Source organism: Dermacentor albipictus, chromosome 8, assembly GCF_038994185.2.
Source record: "Dermacentor albipictus isolate Rhodes 1998 colony chromosome 8, USDA_Dalb.pri_finalv2, whole genome shotgun sequence".
Taxonomy (NCBI): Eukaryota; Metazoa; Arthropoda; class Arachnida; order Ixodida; family Ixodidae; genus Dermacentor; species Dermacentor albipictus.
The window spans coordinates 71,038,834-71,062,297 of record NC_091828.1 but is presented as its reverse complement, the minus strand read 5'-3'; the positions used below and the strand labels follow the sequence as shown (position 1 = coordinate 71,062,297).

Sequence of the window (23,464 nt, the reverse complement as noted above, 5' to 3'; positions counted from 1 at the left end):
TTAGCTCGCCTAGACAGATGCTTGTAACATCATTTCGAGGCATCAAATGTACGAAGAAGTGTTTAGGCATGTGGATAATTTTATAGTGCTTGTTGACTGCACGTTTGACCCTTTCCGGAAGGAGAGTGCTGAAGTTCTATGTATATGTAGTGATCGTCTTCACCCCCTCGAAGTCACAGTTGAATGGCATTTCGATGAGATCATCTGATTTCTTGAAGTTCCAACCACCGGTTGTGCTGGTGTTACACCCGTCGGACTTCTGTCATTTCACTCCAGCCATTCGGAACTAGTCAAAACAAGCATAACGAATATGTGCTTGAACAAGCATCAAAGAAGCCGCCCGCACTTAATGAACCAGAGTTTTCGGCAACAGGTATGACGCTTAGATGACATCGGCTATTTAACGAACTCATTGGTGTCAGGAGCAGAAAAGCTGATCGAGAAAATCCGCTGAAGACCGGGCCACTGTGATACCCTAACCTACGCAACTTCAGGTAAGAAAGAACATCTCCGTAATCCTCTACGTTTATCAACTCTAGCATAACCTTGAGAAAGCTTCGCTCCGTGTTAGCACAAGGATTTTCTTTTCGTGGCCAATAAGAAGCCTCTGTAGAAAAACAGATCCAGCAAGGGAACTAAAATCCGAGGGTCAAGAAATGCGTAGGAATAAGTTCGAAGGCATTCATGGTAGGTATGCCGGGCGTTTGGCGTAAAATATGCCGCATGCATGACACGAAGCTGGTGTGCCCGGATAATCGCCGCAGCGATTTGTTATACGAAATAATGCTAGCAGTAAAAGGCGCCCGTTGTTCCGAAAGGTGCAGTTTATTTTTTAATCTTACACTACGGTTCGGTTGAAAGTGGCAATGAAGAAGTTTTCGACAGTGCCGACGTTGAAGCTTTCCACGATCGTCACGTTGCGCTTCACGTGTGGTAGGGTCTGGGGCGCCCACGCGTGGACAAGTGTGCCTCTGGTGTGCATGCCGCACCTCTCAACGTCCACGCGATTCTGCACAGTCTGGTTGACGCTCTCGGGGACCGCTGCTGCGAGAACAGCGAGGAAGTCTCCCAGGCTGAAGCCGCCCGGACTCTGGCCTCCGCTCAGGCAGCACTGAACAGTGTGATTCGTGATGTCCCGCAGAAATTTCTGAAGCGTGCCCGTCTGGTTCGTGATGCTGTAGAAGGTGTCCTGAAAGGGGGAGAGGCAGAGTATATTCATAGTGGTAGATAGGGGGGCCAACAGGAAAGCGTCTATGTTTGCTATGGTGTTTCTTGACTGTCACTACCGCATGACTATATAAATATATATATATATATATATATGTGTATATATATATATATATATATATATATATATATATATATATATATATATATATATATACACATATATATATATATATATATACATGTATGTATGCATGTATGTATGTATGTATGTATGTATGTATGTATGTAGTGTGTGCGTATGTAAATAATGTGCATACTTTGCAGAACAAGATTATGCAAGTTGTCTATCGGGTTGCAGATGAACATATGTGCGTGCACAAGACCTGTGCTTGAAGCACAGGGTAGCTGGCGCAGTACTCGTGCGCCATCTTATTTTTTTTTCTCCTTTCAATAAATAGTATTAATTAAAAGCACCCCTTGCAGCCTTCCGAATACTAACCCACGGCATTGGTGCCTGGAGGATTGCTTCCCAAGGAATAATAGTGATGGGACATGTGGTCCTTTGAAGAACAATAAGCGCTGCCTCAGGATCCGTGAAAAAGTTGAATTCCGCAGAAGAACGGACATTGCCTTTCGCTGCAGCAGAGAGAAAAAGAAGCAAGAATATTATGGGGATATTTCACTGTACTCTTCAAGGCGTGGAGGCTGATCGCCGTACAGTCGGCAGCAAAAGTTTACGGGATGGGTGATGCACGGCAAATGGGAATTCTTGCCAGTAGTCGAACAGCTGCGCCAATTGCGCCAAACAGCGCCGAGAGCGGCTCCGGGCGCCATCCTGCGCCAAAATGGCATTTCAGAGGAAAATTGCGTCGAGCATGCTCCAAACCCTACATAACTCCTCCTTCCTTCGATGTTTCGCAGCTATCAAAAATTAAAACCAACAGCACTCTATTGTCATCATCACAGAAGGAAGCGGAAACCTGTCCATACAGTTTGTCACTATACAGGGAGAAACTATGAGCCTGTCGAAGTCATCCGGTTCGTCATTCAGACATTTTTTATTTGTCGGACGTATAGTGTAATGCCGCTGTGCCGTCTTGCTGGCGCTTTGTTAACCTCTATCAATGTTTATGGATAATAGTAGGGCTTTTGGAAAAGAGCCGCTGCGATCAGTATCGCACGCGGTGCATGGTTAAGAATGGTATTGGCGAATGAGGTAGAATGTGGTACACGGCGAGCGCCGCCACTTCGATGGGTTCCGCCATGTTCGTTGACGGAAAATTTTGCGTCAAACTTGGGTCCCTGCGCTACGTCGGTGGGATAACGTCACCGATGGAGGAGAAAAATTCTATTTGCGTCTCACGCATGCGCAGTGGCTCCAACGCCCTCTTCTTGCGGCCGCATAATCTTTGTGGCCCCTATTCGACAACTCCCTAATGTGTATGGCATGACATGAGTATATTGCATGAAGTCGTGTTCAGTGCAGGCGTATGCTTGACCGGTCATACGGTGAGCCATGTTTGCCCACAAGCCATGACTGTCACACTATGCCGCATCCTGGGCTAATAAACAGGCGTTTATTGAAGCTCGGTCTGTGGTGCCATCTCTGCGCCGTATCGATGAACCCGGCCATAGCGCCCTTTGTGCGTCGCGGCCTGGAGGAACGTCGCGTCCTTTTTGTGGACATGCTTGCGAGGTTAGCCTTGCGCAAACCCTTCTACGCAACATATCGACTATATCATTAAAAGTTTGCCTGATATATGGTAAGCGCACGCGCGTTGGAGCCTGCGCCAAAAATGCCTGCTGCTGCGCCAAATCGGAATTTTGCCTGCGCCCGGACCTGCGCCGAAAGGTGAAATGGCTGTTCCACCACTGCGTTGCTCTATTGAGCTACGAAACTCATAGTTCAATCTGTCAACGCGCAGGGTACTAGTACTACTGTATATTGAAAACTTAAATTCCAGGATATATGTATATAGAACTTGCGGGAATTCAGCTTTCCTTGCCAATCCCGTGTCCTGTAAACTTTTGCGGCCGACTGTATGTGTTGTCGCATGCACTCTGCAGGGGCCACCTTCACCATGGCGCCCCATTTACGGCAATATATTGTTACGTGTAGAAAGACACAGACGGAAGAGGCGATTTACAGGCTATTTACACTAATTTATACTGGACTGGAGCCAGAGAGCCAGGCCGACATTCGCTCGCGCCAAGGGCACAGACCCACTTGATCGTCGTTCTCGCGGCGGCTCGTCTCTTGAGCATCGCTCGTTGATATAGTAATAATATCATACACACGAACCACAGCTTCCCACTCACCATGACATTGCAACCGCGAGAGGTGCCCATCATACAGCGTTCGCGGTAGTGCTAGTGAACAGCCGTCAAATCTCATGATACCAGGCTGCTCGCTTGCTCGCTAACTAAAGAACGAGCAAGCTCATTAACTAACTAACCAATCCTAACTAACTATTTAACTACCAAACTCACTCGCTCACTCACTCACTCACTCACTCACTCACTCACTCACTCACTCACTCACTCACTCACTCACTCACTCACTCACTCACTCACTCACTCACTCACTCACTCACTCACTCGAGGAGAAGCCCAAAGGGTATGACTGTCTTACTTATAGCCGGACAATAACGACATTTGTTTCTCTTCGGTTCTTTTAGCCTGAATATCAGTTAGTGCCTTAAAAGCAGATTAGGTGGCAGTGTGCCCACCTCTTCCGAACACAATCTCGATGCTCTGCCAGGTCAAATAGAGCAGTGGCCATTGTGCCATGTTGATGGGAAGTTTTGCCAGGCTCTCGACCACCTGTCTGTCCCCTGAGCTTTCTCCATTTTTACACAACCTCGATTTCTTGTTATTTAAGTAGAATGTGTGTCTGTGAGAGACAGCCAGCGAAAAGGGAAAATACAGGGAAATTAACCAGAAAGAAGTCTCACTTGCAACCTTGCTCTGGAGAACTGGAAAAGTAACACACCGAGATTAGATGAGAAAAGGACAGGTAGGGAAAACGGAGATGCTGCGCACAAAATCCCGCAATGGCACACGTCACTGCATATCCCAGGCCCGCATACAGAGAAAGCAGGAAGCAATCTAAGGCTCCAGCTGCCTATATAGTGCATGCGCGCGTTGTCGCATGCTGACGGTTGCGAAGACGAAAGGTGCATGCTGTCTCTCACCATAAAGGGTTCCACCCAGGATGAATACGTGCCGGATGCCCGTAGAAAATTCGGGATCCATGAGCAGCGCGATGGCCATGTTTGTCAAAGGGCCCATGAGGATGAACGTTAGTTGTCCTGGGTTCGCCTTCACAATTTCGATCATTTTGGCGTAGCCAGTCTGGGAACAAATATCTGGGTTGCTAGACATCGGGTACTGCGCACTGACGTTTCCGAAGTTGTCGGGACCGAAGTATATCTTCTCAGTGCTCCCATAGCCATCGATCGATCGGTCGGCCCCTTTGAAAACCGGCACCTGCGAGAAGAGGTTGCCAATAGCGTCGTTACCTGTTAAAGAAGACGCTTTAGCTCGGGTGCTCCTAAATACATGTAAAAGGAGAACTCGTTTTTCTCGGCAACCACTGCACCAAGCCTGACGAGGTGTGTTTAATTTAAAAGAAAAACTTAAAATCTTGTGACTGTTGGTTTCGAATTTTTTTATTTGGGTCGTCAATGTTTACTAAAAATTGGCAAAAACCGCGAATTTTCAGAAAAGGAAGCTATCACGTTTACAATTACGTATTTGAGCAATGAAAAGTGATGTGACAATAATACGAATTGCATATCATAGTACATCATAGTACACCTGAAGGCCTTCAGGTAGCATATGTGGGTTTATTGACCAGTTGCCTTCACCCGAAAAGATCACGTTCTCGTGACGCCTGCGGCAAAAAAGACGTTCCACGTCCGCCGCCAAGGTCTGTGAGTGGGGGCGGTGGCTAACACTCCCAGGGTTCTACTAGTACACATAAATACCCAAGAAAGTGGATGGGGAAACGCCGCCGCGGTAGCTCAATTGGTAGAGCATCGCACGCGACATGCGAAGGTTGTGGGTTCGGTTCCCACCTGCGGCAAGTTGTTTTTTCATCCACTTTAATTTCCATTAACTTATCGTTACTTTATTTCATTTATTAAGCACATGCAATTTCCCCCCTATGTTGTACTTGGTGTCAGTGTTTGTTGGCTTCTCATTATATGACTAACATATATATATATATATATATATATATATATATATATATATATATATATATATATATATATATATATATATATAGAGAGAGAGAGAGAGAGAGAGAGAATACGGGAAAGGCAGGGAGGTTAACCAAACGCATATCCGGTTTTCTACCCGGCACTGGGGGAAGGGGGCATGGGTATGAAGAGAGAGATGGGAGACAGTAGATAGCGATTCTGCATATAGCTCTGACGAATTCGGGTTCACTCAATGGTCTGTGGCCTTTGCCTGTGGGCTGTGAACAACATTTTGAACGAAATATATCTGTATATATTCTCTTGCCATATATCCATGACTGCAAAGTTAAGCTTGTGGTATTGAAACTAGTAGGTTTAACCCTAAGACCGTGCGGCCGCGATGAGATACAAAAAAGCTTTCCTAGTTGAAAAGTCTACTTGTTTCAAAGGTCACTGTATAGATAACAACGGCGAGTGATCATGATAGCGCTCGCATGTATAATGTCACAGCTGTTTCCATAAAACCAGAGCTGGATGCAGCATAGCATATCGTGCCTACCTGTCGTTTGTTCTTTTTTGTCCCTCCGGTGTTTCCCGTTTTAGCGCTAAAAGCATACGACTTAGCAAGTGCAAAGCGACCTGAACCCACAATGCATTACTTTCTTCAATTTGGCACTCAAACTGAAGCACTCCTGATGTCAGCGCAATACGTAATTTATTCGTGTTTTCGCGTATCTTTTGCCCTTTATGTTATGGCAAAATTTTCTAAAACTTGTGAGTTGGAGTCGTTGCGTCTTTTCGCACGCCATGTACTCCTTCTTTTATGAAGAAATATTCAATGGACGTCCAACAGGCGCTTTCGAAATTCGTGTCACGAATGGGAGATGGTGCGGCAATGCCAATGGTGGTATCGATCACCTGTCGTCCATTCTTGTTCACTCCTTGACCTGTAAATGAATATCTCGTGGTAAGACTGGCCAGTTTGTTATGCTGGTAGTGTAACAGATGTGTAGCTCAGCTTACTATAATGTTGGGCATTATTTCCAGCATAAAGAATGCCTTTCTGCTGAAGGAATGCAGAGAAAGCTTTATGCAAAGTAACACTTTTATATAGTGTTGTTTTAAACTCGAAAATAACGAATATATAATACGAATGGTTTCCAGGCTTTCCGTGTTGGTTGGTCGTATTATTACCAGTCGTTCTTTGACTGATTGATTGATCGATAAGTCTAAAGCAACACCAGCGCTACGAGCGAGATCACAGTGGAACGCTCCGGATTTTGACCCCCAGGGTTCTGTTGCCAACCAGGATAACGTGTGCCTAAAACTCACTACATGGGTATCAAACAAATCTTCAGAGAAGAGACACATTCTGGGAGTCTGCACCGCAGCTTCGAGCGACGACCTGGGCCACCTATGGTTGGATGCCTCGTCCAGAGCTAAATCGAGACCGGGTGAACCGGTCGGCTCTCCGGGAGAGGGAATTTCGACAATTATTGGGCGCTGTCGTATGAACGAGAGCTTCAGAGAAAGGATGAGACAATTGTACACTATCTACATTACTCTGTTTAAGAGCTGATCAAGTTGGTCGAAAATGTCTCGTATGCTATATAGGCGCGTCCCTGGTCGCCTGCGTGCGCAATACTCCGGTCCCACGATGTTGGAACCATTGAGAAATAATGCTATATTACGGTACCTGCCGCGCTAAGCGAAACCCGCCCATCGCGGATAAATCACGGGAGCTTTCAGGCATGTAATGTTCACGAAAAGTGGCTTAGACTGAACATAGGAGAGTGTGTGTGTAGGCAAATTGCTTATTCATGACTTTGGGAAGTTACCGCAAGCAAAACACGAGACTTGAACAAAGGGTGAGAACACGAAGCGGTATTGACAACTCATAATTTAATGAAACAAACGCCAAGTCTATATAGATGAGACACACATGTGCAGCCGAAAAGCAACGTAAAAACCAATAAAAACACAGAGCGACCTTAAACAGGGGTGCGATACAAATACTATATAAATTTACTGTACAAATACTATATAGCCCCTCATATATTACGAAAAGGCATTCAATTAAGTAGAGATGCCACGTTCATAGAGGCAATACGTAATCAATAAGTACTGTAGACTAACCTAAATACCTGGGAAAATATCAACAAAGATTCTACAGCTACCTCGATGCTCCACAAGAAAAGTAGGAAGATATGCAAAAAGATGCAATCTGTCCGACGCTGTTCACTGCATGCTTGCGAGAAGTATTCAAGCTATTAAATTGGGAATATTTTCGAGTAAGGATGAACGGTGAATATCGCAGCAACCTTCGGTTTGCAGATGACATTGCCCTGTGCGGCAACACTGGGGATGGGTACAACAAATGATTGAGGACCTTAACAGAGTGTAAGAAGGGCGTTGAAGATTAATATGCAGAAGACAAAGATAATGAATAGCCGGGCAAGCGAACAAGAGTTCAAGATGGCCAGTCAGCCTCTAGAGTCAATGAATGGGTACGTTTACCTGGGTCATATAGTCACAGGGCACCCTGATCATGAGAAGAAAATTTACAGAAGAATAAAAATGGGTTGGAGTGCATATGGCAGACATTGTCAGATCCGGACAAGCTTAACATTATCATTGAAAAGAAAGGTGTGCAATCAATGCATTCCACCGGTACTAACGTATAGAGCAGAAACTTCGAGATTTCACAAAGAAGTTGGAGAACAAGTTAAGGACCGCGCAAAGAGCGATGGAACGAAGAATGATAGGCCATAACGATAAGAGGCAGGAAGAGAGCGGTCTGGATAAGAGAGCAAACGGGGATAGCCGATATTCGAATTGACATTAGGGGAGAAAAATGTAGCTGGGCAGTCCATGTAATTCGAAGGTTTGATAACCGGCGGACCATTAGGAATAGAGAATGGGTGCCAAGAGGAGGGAAGTGCAGTCGAGCACGACAGAAGACCAGGTGGGGCGATGAAATTAGAAAATTCGCAGGCGCTAATTGAAATCGGTTGGCGCAGGACAGGGGTAATTAAAGTCGCGGCGAGAGGCCTTCGTCCTGCAGTGGATATAAAGTAGGCTGCTGCTGCTGATGATAATGACACGTACTGAATCATATAGACTGTGAAAAGGATCAATGTCTCCACAGCTTCTCTGGCGGCTTCTTTTAAGGTACCGGCAGATGAAATGAATTAGTAAAACCAATTTCCGGAGCTTGGAGAGCGGCCGCTTCAAGCTCAACAGCAGAAAGCGATGTACACGGACTACCCACAGTGTAAATACATTTTCATCTTTAGGAGTGCGTTGCTGTTTATAACTCACTCTTATGAAGCCCTGTAGGGGTGTGATTTATTGACTGATGCAAAATGGTTTACAGTGCGCTCAACGATTGTGTTGGCTAGCAGTTGGTTACTTTTACACTGAAGGCGCCGGAAAATGCCGTTATCGTTCACAATCAGGGACGGTATTCGAAGACGATCACTTTCGGCGATACTCCCGGTGAATTCAATTGGTCGATTTTGTGTAGTCTGCTGAGTCCACAAGTGAGCAACAAAACCAGGCACGGGGCTGACCAATGGAGATCAACTAGTGAAAAAAAATTCTAACGAAATTCTGAGAATTTCTTATTTATGCGTGAACATTATTGGGCTCGGCTGTTACTTCGCTTTTACTTACTTCGTTTTTCCTTGCTTACGTATGTCTACCCATCGCTTTCTTTCGGTGCCAAAGAAATTAAATTCTTGTACTGAACTGCGTGGAGAAGAGCTGTCAGGAAGCTTTATGGCCCTTTCTAAGCGATTTCACCAGAGATGTTGTGTCCCCTTTTTTATTTTTATTTCCCTTTTATTCCTGCTTTGTTAGGACCTTCACGCGGCGACGGCGACGCCAGTAATTTCTTTCTTTTAACACCACCAATCATTTATTAATATTATTATTGTTGTTGTTGCTGTTATTATCACATATATAGATCAATTATTATTCTGCACTCAGTAGACCAACAGCTCGCTTGTCTGCTCTAAGATAAGCTATCAAGGTGGCTTGACGGGCACTGTTTTCTTTCTGATCATATTTTTTCAATTGTTGCTTATGGCTTATAAATGCATCGATTATCTACACTTGCACTATTATAACGATTAAATGTCTTAACTTCGCAAATTACGCATTTTTGTGCAGACACAAGACATTACATTTTCGCGGGACGGACAAATTTTCCCGGGGCACTCGCAGAAGAATGCTCACCCACTAATAAGCATGCTACGGCAGGGAGCGTAGCTTAAGTTGGGTCCCGCACCGGTCCGCCATATCAAAGAACGCCTCAAAGAGAGCTGAATACAGCCGATCCGGAAGTGACGGTAACGTGTCGTCAGAGTTTCGAGGAAATCCGAGTCTGCTCGGCGGATCAACGGACAGCGCTCCGTAGCGGAGCGGGTGGGGTGCAAATCGACCCGTGTGGAAACGCAGACTTGGCCCTAGATCAACCAGTTGAATTCGCCGTGTCACTTTCGCGCGACGTAGTGCACGGCACGCTGGATTATTCGAGCGGTTTTGCTCAAGCAGCCAATCAGCGCGCACTGAGAGTGACATGTCTCCGAAAGCGATCGTCCGAGAATATACGTCCCCCATGCAGGTTCGCTGCCCCTCCGACTAGTTGCGCGGTACTCACCTCCGTTCGGTTGACGACATTCAGTATCCTGAGCGTGTTGTTGTAGGCGGTCTCGAGTTCGGCGTTTCCGGCGACCACGGTGATGGCTTCGATTCTCACGTTCGGGAGTGCCGCCGCCAGCGTGATTGCAAGGGCGTCGTCTACGCCGGGGTCCACGTCGAGCAGAAGCCTCAGGCAGGAGTTCGTATTATTTCCTCCCGTCGAGAGGACGAAGTCAGCGTTTCCCGCCAGGAAAAGCACAGCGCAGGCGATGCGTATACTCGTCCACATGAGTATGAACACTGCGTGACCCAGTAGCCGTGGTTTGCTGTGGAAGCACGGCGTCGCGTTTTGCTGCTAGGCATAACGCAGCGATAGATTTGCAATTCCGGATGTTGGAAGGACCAAAGGGGGCACACGTTCATCGTCAGGTGGGAGCCGAGAAGTATACCGTATGTACTCGCACAGTGCTCGCCCTAGCATAGCTAACGCACTCCGCATATTGGCCATCGAAAGATAAAAAGAATAATATTTGCTCAATTAATGGTTCCCACCTCGAAATTTGCTGCAGTGACATTGGTATGCCTGCTCCGACGTCAGTGTTGACAATGACTAGGGTATGTATACGCCGGTCCAGAGTCACTTTATTTATCCCTTTAGTGGCTTTAGGTTTAGCTGTAGGGTCGGCAACAGAAGGCCCTTTGTAGTGCCAGTAGAAGCTGCACGTACTGTTATTACAAAGGTAAGTGCTCCTCGTAAGTGATATCTTCCTTGAATTTTCAGTGTCGGGACTGAGAACGCCTAATTAAAAATGGCGTCATTCCTCTGTTTTTTTTAATTACCACCTACAACGTACGATGGCAAATTTTTATTCTAGCAATTAATGCACCCCGTTAACTTCGCTTCAAGTTTCCACGAAATAGAAGTGCGAGCTTTAGGCGGACAGATACGGTATACTCCCAAAAAATATCGTATTCTCGCCAATTCTCGTCAATGGTACCACTCTATCCAAGTTCATGAATACGTCACCAGAAAAATTTTGGCGTTACGTAACTGGTAAACATAGCGATAGCAAGGCTTCTCCTTCAATAGAAACAAAAGATAAGGCGGATCAATTCAATCGCTACTTACAGTCGATTTTTACAATCGATAATGCACTAGTGCAACATTCCTAGATTGTCCCATCTACCAAAAATAACTTACCAGAAACCCCAGAAATAACCGACAGTGTTATACTGTGTCTGCTATTAAACCTTGATGACAAAAACAGCTGTGGCCCAGACGGGATACCGAACGCTTTTCTCAAACAATATGGAGAACCAGTTAGTAAGTGTCTACGCTTAATATTCACAAAATCTATCCAGGATTAACAGATTCCTTCTGAATGGAAAGTCGCAAAAATAATCCCAGTGCATAAATCCAGCGACAAGACGATCCCATCAAACTACAGGCCCATTTCCTTGACGTGTACCAGCTGTAAATTACTCGAGCATATTATCCTCAAATTCATCACAAAGTTTGTCGAAGACAATTATCTGCTACACCCCAACCAGCACGGATTCCGGAGAGGCATATCGACCGTTACTCAACTCGTCGAGATAATGCACAACTTGGCCCAGGCATTAACGAACACTCCCAAATTGACATAATTTTTATGGATTTCTCAAAGGCGCTTGATCGGGTTTCCCATGAAAAGGTAGTTATCCAGCTGGTCCGCAAACTTGGGAATGGTCGAATGGCTCGATGGATGTCAAACTATTTGTCCGGCCATCAAAAATTTGTGCAATGCAATGAGCACGTTTCTGACACAATAAATGTCACATCCAGTGTTCCCCAGGGATCTGTCTTGTTACCAATAATATTTTTGTTGTTTATAAATGACCTGGCAATCAACAATAACGCAAATATTAGGCTATTCGCAGACGACTGCGTACTGTATAAAGAGGTCAAAAGCTACAGTGACCAAAATGAGCTGAACATTGCCATGAATGAAGTAGTAAGTTGGTGCTCTAACTGGCAAATATTAATTAATACAGACAAAACAGTTGCAATGACAATAACAAAAAAGAAAACAAGCCTAGCATTCTCTTATGGTTTTATTAATGTAGCACTCCGAAATGTAACCCAGTACAAATATCTTGGTGTAATAATAACCTCTGATCTCAGCTGGGCAGCTCACACGGAAACTATAACCGCGAAAGCAATGAAAAACTTGTTTTTCCTTAAGCGGACACTGCGGCACGCTGACCGTGACACTAAGCTTTTAGCGTACGACCGATTCTTGAATACGCCATTATAATCTGGTTCCCTTTCACAAGCGGCGATATCGGCATGCTTGTAAATGTGCAGCGCAAAGCGATTAGATTTATTTTTAACCGCTATCGACGCCTTGATTCCCCGACAGAATCGCTACGCAGCGCAGGTTTGCCCTCACTCCAAAGTCGTGCTAAAATCCACCACCTGAAGTTCTTTTATATGCTACTGCACAACTATTTTAAGATAGACCACACAAGATACGTTGAAACTAAACAAACAAGGCAACTACGTCACACACATGATCTCACACTACAAGAATATGCGTGCAACAACAATACATTCTATTACTCCTTTCTCCCTAGATCCACTCGGGAATGGAATACCATTGACCGACTTATAGTCGAACAGCAAAGAATTGATGATTTCCTTGAGATGTTACACAACTCGCCTAATACGTACTCATCAACCTGATGTCATTTATTTGTACTCTCTATATGATTAGTTGTTTTTTTCTATTAGCATGCTTGTCAATACTCGTATTCATACTTACTGTTGTATGTATATTTTTCATTCTTATTTGTGCTTGTTTAGCATACCTACCCTGACAATTACTATTATTACTGTTTCTTTCTGTACCCCACTCCTGTAATAACCCTGTCAAAGGGTTGACAGTATGTTGAAATAAATAAATAAATAAATATGCGTAAACCACTGTCTTGAGGTGAACATTGAAAGAGTGCCGCAGCCAGCAGCAAGAAGCGTCCAGAAATCCATGTTGACTTTAAGAAAACAGCGACAGAAATACAGAAGTCACCATCGTTGAAAATCTGTAGCCGACACAACTGCGCAAGCAAGAAAACAAGCCTACTAGCACCGTCAAACTCAGCAGCTGGACTCTCCCTAGGAAGAACATGGCGAACGGAAGCCGCTCCCAGCCGGAAGTGGGCGCGCTGTTAAATAAGGTGCGTCAGCGGTGATGCAAATGTTTTCGGTACTTAGCACTTAAATCTCATGAAGGGACTTTAGTTCGTGCCATTCGGTATCCATATTGAGCGGCAAACGAAGCGTCCTTTCGTATGTAACCTGTAAATATGCGTCTTTTCTCCCGCGTAACAATATTCCAGCACTAGAGGTGGCATATAACAGCTACTGTGAAAAAGTGTCGCCCGTGAAGTGGTAATTTTTGTCTATGAGCACTATACCAACTATAATTCTTTACCAGAAGTAAAAAAAAAATTATGGGATTTTACGTGCCGAAACCACTTTCTGATTATGAGGCATGCCGTGTGGGGGACTCTAGAAATTTTGACCACCGGGGGTTCTTTAACGTGCACCTAAGTCTAAGTACACGGGTGTTTTCGCATTACGCCCCCATCGAAATGCGGCCGCCGTGGTCGGGATTTGATCCCGCGACCTCGTGCTCAGACCAGAAGTCCCGACCAATACCCTTCCATTAGAAGGCAGTATGCGATTCGAAACTTTACTCCACTAATATTCGCTTAATACCATCAAGTATTCAAGTTTGTTGATTACAGTCAACGTACGCTCTGCAATTCATAACCTAGTTGAAATTCGAGGTATATTTTATCATATAAATGATCAGCTGAACTGGCAAAGTCAAATGGTAGGCTCTAGGCTCTGGTAACCTAGTTAGAAATATCCTAGCATATAAAGAAAAGCTCTTTACTTATTGTGAACGTCTTGAAGCTGTTAAAGTGTATAGACAGCAGGTCACAACAAACCCAGTTTATGGAAAGATAATGTGCGATACAAGAAAAATTGGGTTGATTATCACACAGAATAACATGTTGAACGAAGATATATACTGAAACCGCGGCTTTTCATTGGCGAAAACAAATTCTCATTTACTTTTTTTGTCAAAATTCAAGTTCCCAAAAAGTACTGTAACTGGATATCACCACAATTTAGTAATTGAACAGTCGTTAGCGTTCGTACAAGTATATATTATTCTTTGTGTCCCCACTAAGTCCAACCACATTCATTAAAGGATAACTGAGGATAATCGTCGCAGCTTTCATATGAGTGCAGTCGTTAAAGAATTTACCCAGCAGTGAGTGATTGACACATGATACGCAGGAATGTGTGAAGCTGGCTATTTTGTCCCCTGCCATAACTTGAAAGTGTGACGAATAAGAATACAACTTTATCAGTAAGCGACTGCAAAACTTCGCAAATATGATGTTCTATGTCGGAGCCCGGCATGAATAAACTTAGGGCAACTGACACATTCACGAGTGATTGCGTGGAAAATTATGTGATGACATCGTTCCACAAAACGTTATACCGCACCAAAGACATCAAAACAAATCGCTTCTGACCCATAGGCAAAAGTGAAGCAAGAGCTATGAATGAATTAGAGTAATGCATGTTTGATACAGCGTTGGAAAGTACGCACCTCTGTGACTTGAAAAGCAATTACCAGTCCGGCCTTCTAGGGCACGTACTGTACTAGTGCTCGCAGAGTTTCCAGAAAGTGTAATGAGCTGGGAAGGGTGGATGCGGTGGTGTTTATGGGCTTTTCTAACCTTGGCAAAAGTTCACTGCTAGACACGCAGCCATTGTCAACAATAAACGCCAAAACAGTGGCTTCTTGTTCCCACCACTGTTTTGAGTTGCCCTTTTGGATGAATGCCAGCCGCACATCTAACAAACTTCTGAGCAGGAATGTCACTGAAGTAATTGACGTCAACCGTTCACCAGAAATAACCTAAAGAAATTTTATCCAGGGAGCCTATGTCGATGACGGTGCACAAAAATATTGACGCGTGTACTTCTTCATCTTTCTCTGGTGTCCGCTTTCACCGGCTGCCAAATGTTACGCACTGTCACTCAGCGCACGACACGCGTGCATATTTCTGTAATGCTAGCGATATTTCAGTCCTATGTATGTTGTCACCAACTTCTGTGTAATGTAACTGAATGCGCCACGCGAATTGTGTAGTGCTTTCTGGAAGGCGAGCGGGCACCAGCGTTAAGGCTGGAACCTTGAATGAGCCATGTATAAAAGCCGACGTGCTTGATCCGCTTGTCAGAGTTCGACTATCACCAACTTTGCTTGCTGCTATTGTTGCATTTTGGGTGTAACCTGTTCTGGCGGGCATAGATTCGCCCAACGAGGAGTTAGCTAGAATTTATTTGAAATCTGGTGTTCTGCCTCTCAAAACCACAATTTGGCTCCGTATTGGGGGACACCCCCGCATAATTTTCGCCCCGAAGAGGTCTTCAGTGCACTAGAGACGGGTGTTTTTGCATTTTACCCCCATCAAAATGCCGCGGCCGGGATTTCATCGCATGACCTCGTGCTTAGCAGTTCAACACCATAGCCGCCTATCCACCACGGCGGTAGAGTTAATTCCATGATTCACACTTTTACTACTGTTCTCTTCACCGCTACTGCAACGTGGCGGTATGAATCTTTCATGAGGGAATTCAGAGAGCCTTGGAACATTCCAATTGTGTAACGTTGACAGCCATATTTGCTGCGCCACTTCTGCATGCTAATTCAATTCTTTGATACAGCAGGGGAGGAGAGCTTGCTGTGAACGTCGTTTGAAGGAATTTGGCCAAAAAAGATACGTCAACGCGGAAGATGACCGGGCCACGTACACTGCAGCACTCTGCGTGTGACGCGATGGGCATTTAATTTGCAAGACGGCGACAAATAATTACGAAAAACTTCGATGTAACCACCCGTTGAAACCCGAAACAAAGTGCGTCGTCGCGTGCGTCAATCGCAACGATACTGAGATAAGGATAAGATAATTACCACTAGCCGGAAACACCAGAACAATGCCGCCTGAGCAAGCAAACCGAACCAAACACTGTAAAGAAAAGGTAGGCGTATGATTTGCAACAAGTTGTATTTTATGGACGAGTAATATTATAGTAAAAAAAAAAACTGGGAAATGATAGAACACTATGCCTTGCATATCATATCGCTCCGAAAATTCATCAGCTGGGCGTGTTGTCGACAACACCAAGGAACAGTTCGTGAATCAGCAGGGTATCAGGCCAAAGTAACTATTTTAATTCAAGTTCAGTGGCAGAAGATATGGCAACCTACCTAGAATACCTATGGCCCCAAAATATTCTACGTTCACAGTGCCTATGTGTGGTGAGAGAGATGTATATTTGCGCTGTAATCCCTAGGAATTTCGCCGATGACCACTGCTGAATCGAAGAGATTTAAATCTAGTCTTCTAGGTCTTTTAGCTCTATTTGTTTAAAAAATAGGCACTGCGTTTTCTTCCTACCTAATTGGAGCTTATTTGCATTCAATCACGAGTCTAAATTATTCAACAAGGAGTTAGTTCATTCGGAAAGAAGATGTAGTCCTGTACAGAAGAAAAACACGTTTCATCTCCTTATGACATGTTCTTAGAAGTCGTTTCATTGATATTATTGTTTACGCATATATAAATTAAAAGAGCTGCTAAAATCAAAGCTTACGGCACTTCATGATCTATTTGTTTAGTGTCGCACCATTTATGCCTGTGAAGTGTCACGGAGAACTAACACAGCTGTTTATTAACGATGACCTGTCTCCACTTACTCCAGAATAAGAGCATTTAGCGAAAAACATGTTTTCTTGCCCACCATCGAAAGCATCTTTTATTATTCGCCTATATACCCATCGTGAACCTTCTGTTTTCGAGGTTTTGCAGTATTTATTCCTTCATTTAGAGTAATTTATTTTTGGAAGATTCTTTTTTTTTCTGAAGCCGTATTGGCCCTGAGCTATAATTTTACAGGCAGTTATAAAGCAGGTGATTCGATTATTGAATATGTGCCCCGCTATCCTGAAAAAACCAGTCAGAAGAGACAGAGGTTGGAATTTATTTTGTTCGTTTACTGGCACTTCTTTGTGGATAACTCTAACTCGAGCTAGTTACATTTGTTACGCATAGATGCCGAGGAAAAGAATACGGTTACAGGTATCTGCGAGGGGAGCATTTACAACTTCGAATGACGTTATACAACTTTGACGTTATACAACTTTGACGTTATCTGCGCTCACAAGCACATGTTTCAGTCATTGATATAACTATAGTCTGAATCTCAGGTTTATAAACCACAGGCGGAAAGACAGTAGAAGGACACAGGTTATTATGTAGGTCCTACTTTTCGCACAACACCTGACCAAATTTATTCGAAGCCTCACCGACTACGATGCAGGGTGAATTGAACATGCTTGCCCCGTGAAGGTCAGATAATCTACTGCGAGAAAATTTAGGGGCTGCTTTTGGTGAGTTTTTATTGATTATGTCTTTTTTTGAGTTCAACTAAAGGCGTGAATTTCCTGTCAGTGATGGAAAATTATTTGCATAGTTGTCACGTCCGGCACGTTTGATGTCGTTAATAAATATAATTCGGACGTTTTTGAACATCCTAAGGTTGTTCTCACGTCATGTTTTCAAAAATACTCGACATAGTTTCCTGTATTGTTTTGTTCGGTAGCATAAACCTTCTCATCGACGAGGGCAAAAGGGCGGCCGCCGAGCCTTTCCTCCTCGGTGGCTTGTGCGAGGCAAACGTGGCGCTGCTTGAATTTTTTGCTGTCGCGTGCTAAGGAGGAATTTGGATATGTTTAATACATCGTTCTCCGTCAAAGTTACGTGATGTCAATTCACAGGACGTCGTGGAAGAACCATTGCGCACCCTTTAGTTGCAGCGGTAACTGCATTACGCGGCAATTCCAATTGGCTGTACGAACATGTGACGCGCGGATCAGGCGGGGTGCCTCTGTGTGTGCTTTGTGAATTATTTAGGCTGGATCAGTTTTTAGTTGACAAGAATGAGAGCTGTGTGTGAAATGTGGGTGTGAATTGAAAAATCCTCTCACTATCACAACATTTCGCATAAGGACTAAAATATAAGACGACCCGTGTATGACCGACCTAGCGCAACCACGAAAGTTCTAAGCACCGATGTTTATAAAGTATTAGCATTAGTCACCGGCATCGTTTTCCCGCATTTCAGTTATAGTAGACGTTGAATCTCAACGCCATACCTGCGTTACTCTCCGTCACGAAGCCGACGGCGTTGCTCTATGCAGTGATCATGGCATTTGGTAAATCAGCATGATACATATAAAATTTGTACTTCTGCATTTTCTGTTTGCTCTGAAAAGCAGTAATGGACAAAGGGGATCACGTAAAAAGAATACGATGGCTATATCTGAGTGCGTCTTAGCAAACGGGACGAACAAGAACGAACAACAAAAATGTATTTTGATCTGTTCTAACAGTTCTATACACAGTTCTATTCAGTTCTAAAAAGCGGGCACGTCCTGTGCTACCGGGGCTTAGCGGAGAGACGAGAACTAGGAGTCGAATTCCTGATGAATAAGAATATAGCTGGTAACATACAGGAATTCTATAGCATTAACGCGAGGGTGGCAGGTCTTGTCAAACTTTATAAGAGGTAAAAAATGAAGGTCGTATAAGTCTACGCCCCTATATCCAGTCGTGATGACCAGGAAGTCGAAAGCTTCTATGAAGACGTGGAATCGGCGATGGGTAGAGTGAAAACAAAATACACTATACTGATGGGTGACTTCAATGCCAAGGTAGGCAAGAAGCAGGCTGGAGACAAGGCAGTGGGGGAATATGGCATAGGCACTAGGAATAGCTGGGGAGAGTTATTAGTAGAGTTTGCGGAACAGAATAATATGGGGATAATGAATACCTTCTTCCGCAAGCGGGATAGCCAAAAGTGGACGTGAAGGAGCCCGAACAGCGAGACTAGAAATGAAATAGACTTCATACGCTGCGCTAACCCTGGCATCTTACAAGATGTAGACGTGCTAAGCAAGGTGCGCTGCAGTGACCATCAGATGGTAGGAACGCGACTTAGCCTAGACCTGAGGAGGGAACGGAAGAAACTGGTACATAAGAAGCCGATCAATGAGTTAGTGGTAAGAGGGAAAATAGAGGAATTCCGGATCAAGCTAAAGAAGAGGTATTCGGCTTTTACTCAGGAAGAGGATCTTAGTGTTGAAGCAATGAACGACAGTCTTGTAGGCATCATTAAGGAGTGTGCAATGGAAGTCGGTGGTAACTCCGTTAGACAGGATACCAGTAAACAATCGCAGGAGACGAAAGATCTGTTCAAGAAACGCCAATGTATGAAAGCCTCTAACCCTACACCTAGAATAGAACTGGCAGAACTTTCGATGTTAATCAACAAGCGTAATACAGCTGACATAAGGAAGTATATTATGTATAGAATTGAACATGCTTTCAGGAATTGAGGAAGCCTCAAAGCAGTGAAGAAGAAACTAGGAATTGGAAAGAATCAGATGAATGCGTTAAGAGACAAAGCCGGCAATTTCATTACTAATATGGATGAGATAGTTCGTGTGGCTGAGGAGTCCTATAGAGATTTATACAGTACCAGTGGCACCCACGACGGTAATGGAAGAGAGAATAGCCTAGAGGAATTCGAAATCCCACGCGTAACGACGGAAGAAGTAAAGAAAGCTTTGGGAGCTATGCAAAAGGAGAAGTCAGCTGGGGAGGATGAGGTAACAGCAGATTTGTCGAAGGATGGCGGGCAGATTGTTCAAAAGAAACTGGCCATCCTGTATACGCAATGCCTCATGACCACGAGCGTTCCGGAATCTTGGAGAAACGCTAACATAATCCTAATTCATAAGAAAGGGGATGCCAAAGACTTGAAGAATTATAGACCAATCAGCTTAGTGTCAGTTGCCTACAAACTACTTATTAAGGTAATCGCGAATAGAATAAGAAACACGTTAGACTTCTTTCAAGCAAAGGACCAGGCAGGATTCTGCAAAATCTACTCAACAATGGACCATATTCACACTATCAATCAGGTAATAGAGAAGTGTGCGGAATATAACCAACCCTTATATATAGCTTTCATTGATTACGAGGAAGCGTTTGATTCTGTCTAAACATCAGCAGTCATGGAGGCATTACGGAATCAGTGTGTAGACGAGCCGTATGTAAAAATACTGAAAGATATCTATAGCGGCTCCACAGCCTCCGTAGTCCTCCATAAAGAAAGCAACGAAATCCCAATAAAGAAAGGCGTCAGGTATGAAGATACGATCTCTCCAATGCTATTCACAGTGTCTTTACAGGAGGTATTCCGAGGCCTGGATTGGGAAGGATTGGGGATAAAAGTTAATGGAGAATACCTTAGTAACTTGCGATTCGCTGATGATATTGCCTTGCTTAGTAACTCAGGGGACCAATTGCAATGCATGCTCACTGACCTGGAGAGGCAAAGCGGAAGGGTCGGTCTAAAAATTAACCTTCAGAAAACTAAAGTAATGCTTAACAGTGTCGGAAGAGAAGAGCAATTTACAATATGTCGCGAGGCACTGGAAGTGGTAAGGGAATACATATACTCAGGGAAGGCAGTGACGGCGGATCCGGATCATGAGACTGAAATAATCAGAAGAATAGGAATGGGCTGGGGTGCGTTTGGCAAGCATTCTCAGATCATGAACAGCAGGTTGCCATTATCCCTCAAGAGAAAAGTGTATAATAGTTGTTTTTTACCAGTACTCACTTACGGGGCAGACCTGGAGGCTCACGAAAAGGGTTCTAATTAAATGGAGGACGACGCAACGAGCTATGGAAAGAAGAATGATGGGTGTAACGTTAAGGGATAAGAAAAGAGCAGATTGGATGAGGGAACGAACGCGTGTTAATGGCATCTTAGTTGAAATGAAGAAAAAGATATGGGCAGGACATGTAATTAGGAGGGAGGATAACCGATAGTCATTAAGGGTTACGGAGTGGATTCCAAGGGAAGGGAAGCGTAGCAGGGGGCGGCAGAAAGTTAGGTGGGCGGATGAGATTAAGAAGTGTGCAGGGACGACATGGCCACAATTAGTGCATTAGCGGGGTTGTTGGACAAGTATGGGAGAGGCCTTTGCCCTGCAGTGGGCATAACCAGGCTGATGATGATGAATTCAATGAAAGAAATGACATGTTAGAGGAAACGAAAATCGATGAAAAAACCACAGGCCCCAGGTGGGATACGAACCCATGTGTTCGTACTGCGGGTGCGATGCTCTTACCAATTAGGCAACCGTGGCGCCGTTTTCCTGTCTCCCTTATGGTGTGTCTATATTTAGCTCCAAGAGAACTAACCCTTGGAATGTTAGCCAGGTTGGCGCCTTTGTTTGCAGGCTTTATATATATATATATATATATATATATATATATATATATATATATATATATATATATATATATATATATATATATATATATATATATATATATTTATTGTTACGGGTATAAGACTGTTGACAGGATGTATTTACAATGCGTATTTAAACATCAGCCGAGAATCCCGAAATGCTGTTGCCACTTCGTCGTCTTCACCATCGACGACCTTTTCCTATGTTCCCACCGTAACAGGACCCCAGCCAGAAATATCAACGTCCCGGTGCTTCTGACGGGGCCGTCGGTAAGGACGTAGTAAGGCTTAATCTGAGTACCTCATATGTTACATTGGTCACTTGACGTAGAAGTCGGTAAGGGCCTCTGTAGCACGGAACGAGTTTCTCAGAGAGGCCAACTCGGCGGCAAGGGGACCAAACTAGCTCGAGAGAGCCTGGTGAAAAATATTTGTCGCGATGGCGGTGATTGTAAGCGCGCCGTTGAGATTCCTGCGATGCCAATAGACGAGTACGGGCAAGCTGGCGCGAATGGTCAGGATGTGCGATGGCATCGTGGGCACACTCGGTCCTCGAATCCTGCATCAAGGGGAGTAAAGCGTCTAGTGGTTATACAGGGTCACGACCGAAGACTAAGTAAAAGGGGGAATACCCAGGAGTATCGTGGCGCGATGAAGTATAGGCGAACGTGGCGTCGGGAAGCGCCACATCCCAGTCCTTGTGGTCGGTTGAAACATATTTCAATAGCATGTCAGTAATGGCCCGATTAAGTCGCTTAGTAATGCCGTTGGTCTGTGGATGATTGGAGGTGGCGAGTTTGTGCTTGGAAGAACATGTGCGTATGATATCGGCGATGACTTGGGAGAGGAAAATGCGGCCTCGGTCAGTAAGGAGCTGTCCCAGGCGCCATGTACTAAAATGATATCTCGGAGTAGGAAATCAGCGACGCCAGTTACGCAGCTCGTGGGAAGTGCCCGAGTGATGGCATAGCGCGTCGCGTAATCAGTAGCGACACTAATCCACCTGTTGCAGGAGCTGGACTCGGGGAAAGGGCCAAGGAGTTCCGAACCCACGCGAAAGAACAGCTCAGGTGGGATGTCGATTCGCTGTAAGCACCCGCCAGGAAGCGTTGCTGGTTTTTGCGTTGTTGACAAGGCTTGCAAGCAGCTACATAGCGCCGTACAGAGCGTGCGAGGCCGGGCCAGTAGAAGTGGTGGCGCAAACGGTAGTAGGTGCGAGGAAAGCCAGGGTGTCCGGCAGTCGGGGCGTCATGAAGCTCCTCAAGCGCGGTTGAGTGGAGGTGTTGAGGAAGGACAAGAAGGGGAGGACCGTCAGGATGAAAACTGGGTCGGTACAATATCCCGTCGTTAAAAACGAACCACCCTAACGATGGATCAGTAACAGCAGATTCCATTCGGTTAATGAGGGTCATCAAAGTACTATCATGGCGTTACTCGTTCGCCATGTCCAAACTGCATATCGGCATTGGCGGGCGTGCGTACAGGGTAACGGGACAAACAGTCGGCGTCCTTGTGTAGGCGACCAGACCGCTACACCACCGAATAGGAACACTCTGGCAGCCGCAAAGCCCATCGTCCAAGCCTCCCTGTGGGTTCTTTTAAAGACGAAAGCCAACAGTGGGCGCGGCAGTCCGTTACAATAGAAAAGGGCCCGCCGTATATTTAGGGGCAGAATTCCGCCATTGCCCACACAAGAGCCAAACGCTCTCGCTCGGTAATAGAGTAGTTCCACTCAGCACGTGACAAAAGAAGGCTAGCATGCGCGATGACACGTTTACGGCCAAGTTGAACTTTTGCCAAGACGGCTCCGATGCCTTGGCCACTGGCATCGGTGCGCACCTATGTAGGGGATGTAGTAGTGAACTGTACTATAATCGTCGGGGTGGTGAGCATGGTGGTAAGGCGAGAAAAGGCGGTGGCCAAAGAGGATCCCCAGGAAAACGGCACACTTTTCTTCAGGAGATCTGTGACAGGGCGTGCTATGGTG

At 44.9% G+C, this 23,464-nt stretch overlaps 1 protein-coding gene across 1 annotated transcript; it reads right to left on the bottom strand.

Moving 5' to 3' along the window:
• Positions 1-838: 838 nt before the first annotated feature.
• On the bottom strand, positions 839-10,371 carry LOC135896278 (nucleoside hydrolase-like). The gene is made up of 4 exons (XM_065424640.1): positions 10,039-10,371; positions 4,365-4,659; positions 1,670-1,806; positions 839-1,189 (listed from the first exon to the last, which is right to left on the bottom strand). The coding sequence occupies exons 1-4, from the start codon at positions 10,306-10,308 to the stop codon at positions 839-841; spliced, it is 1,053 nt and encodes a 350-aa protein (XP_065280712.1). The 5' UTR covers positions 10,309-10,371.
• Positions 10,372-23,464: the final 13,093 nt, after the last annotated feature.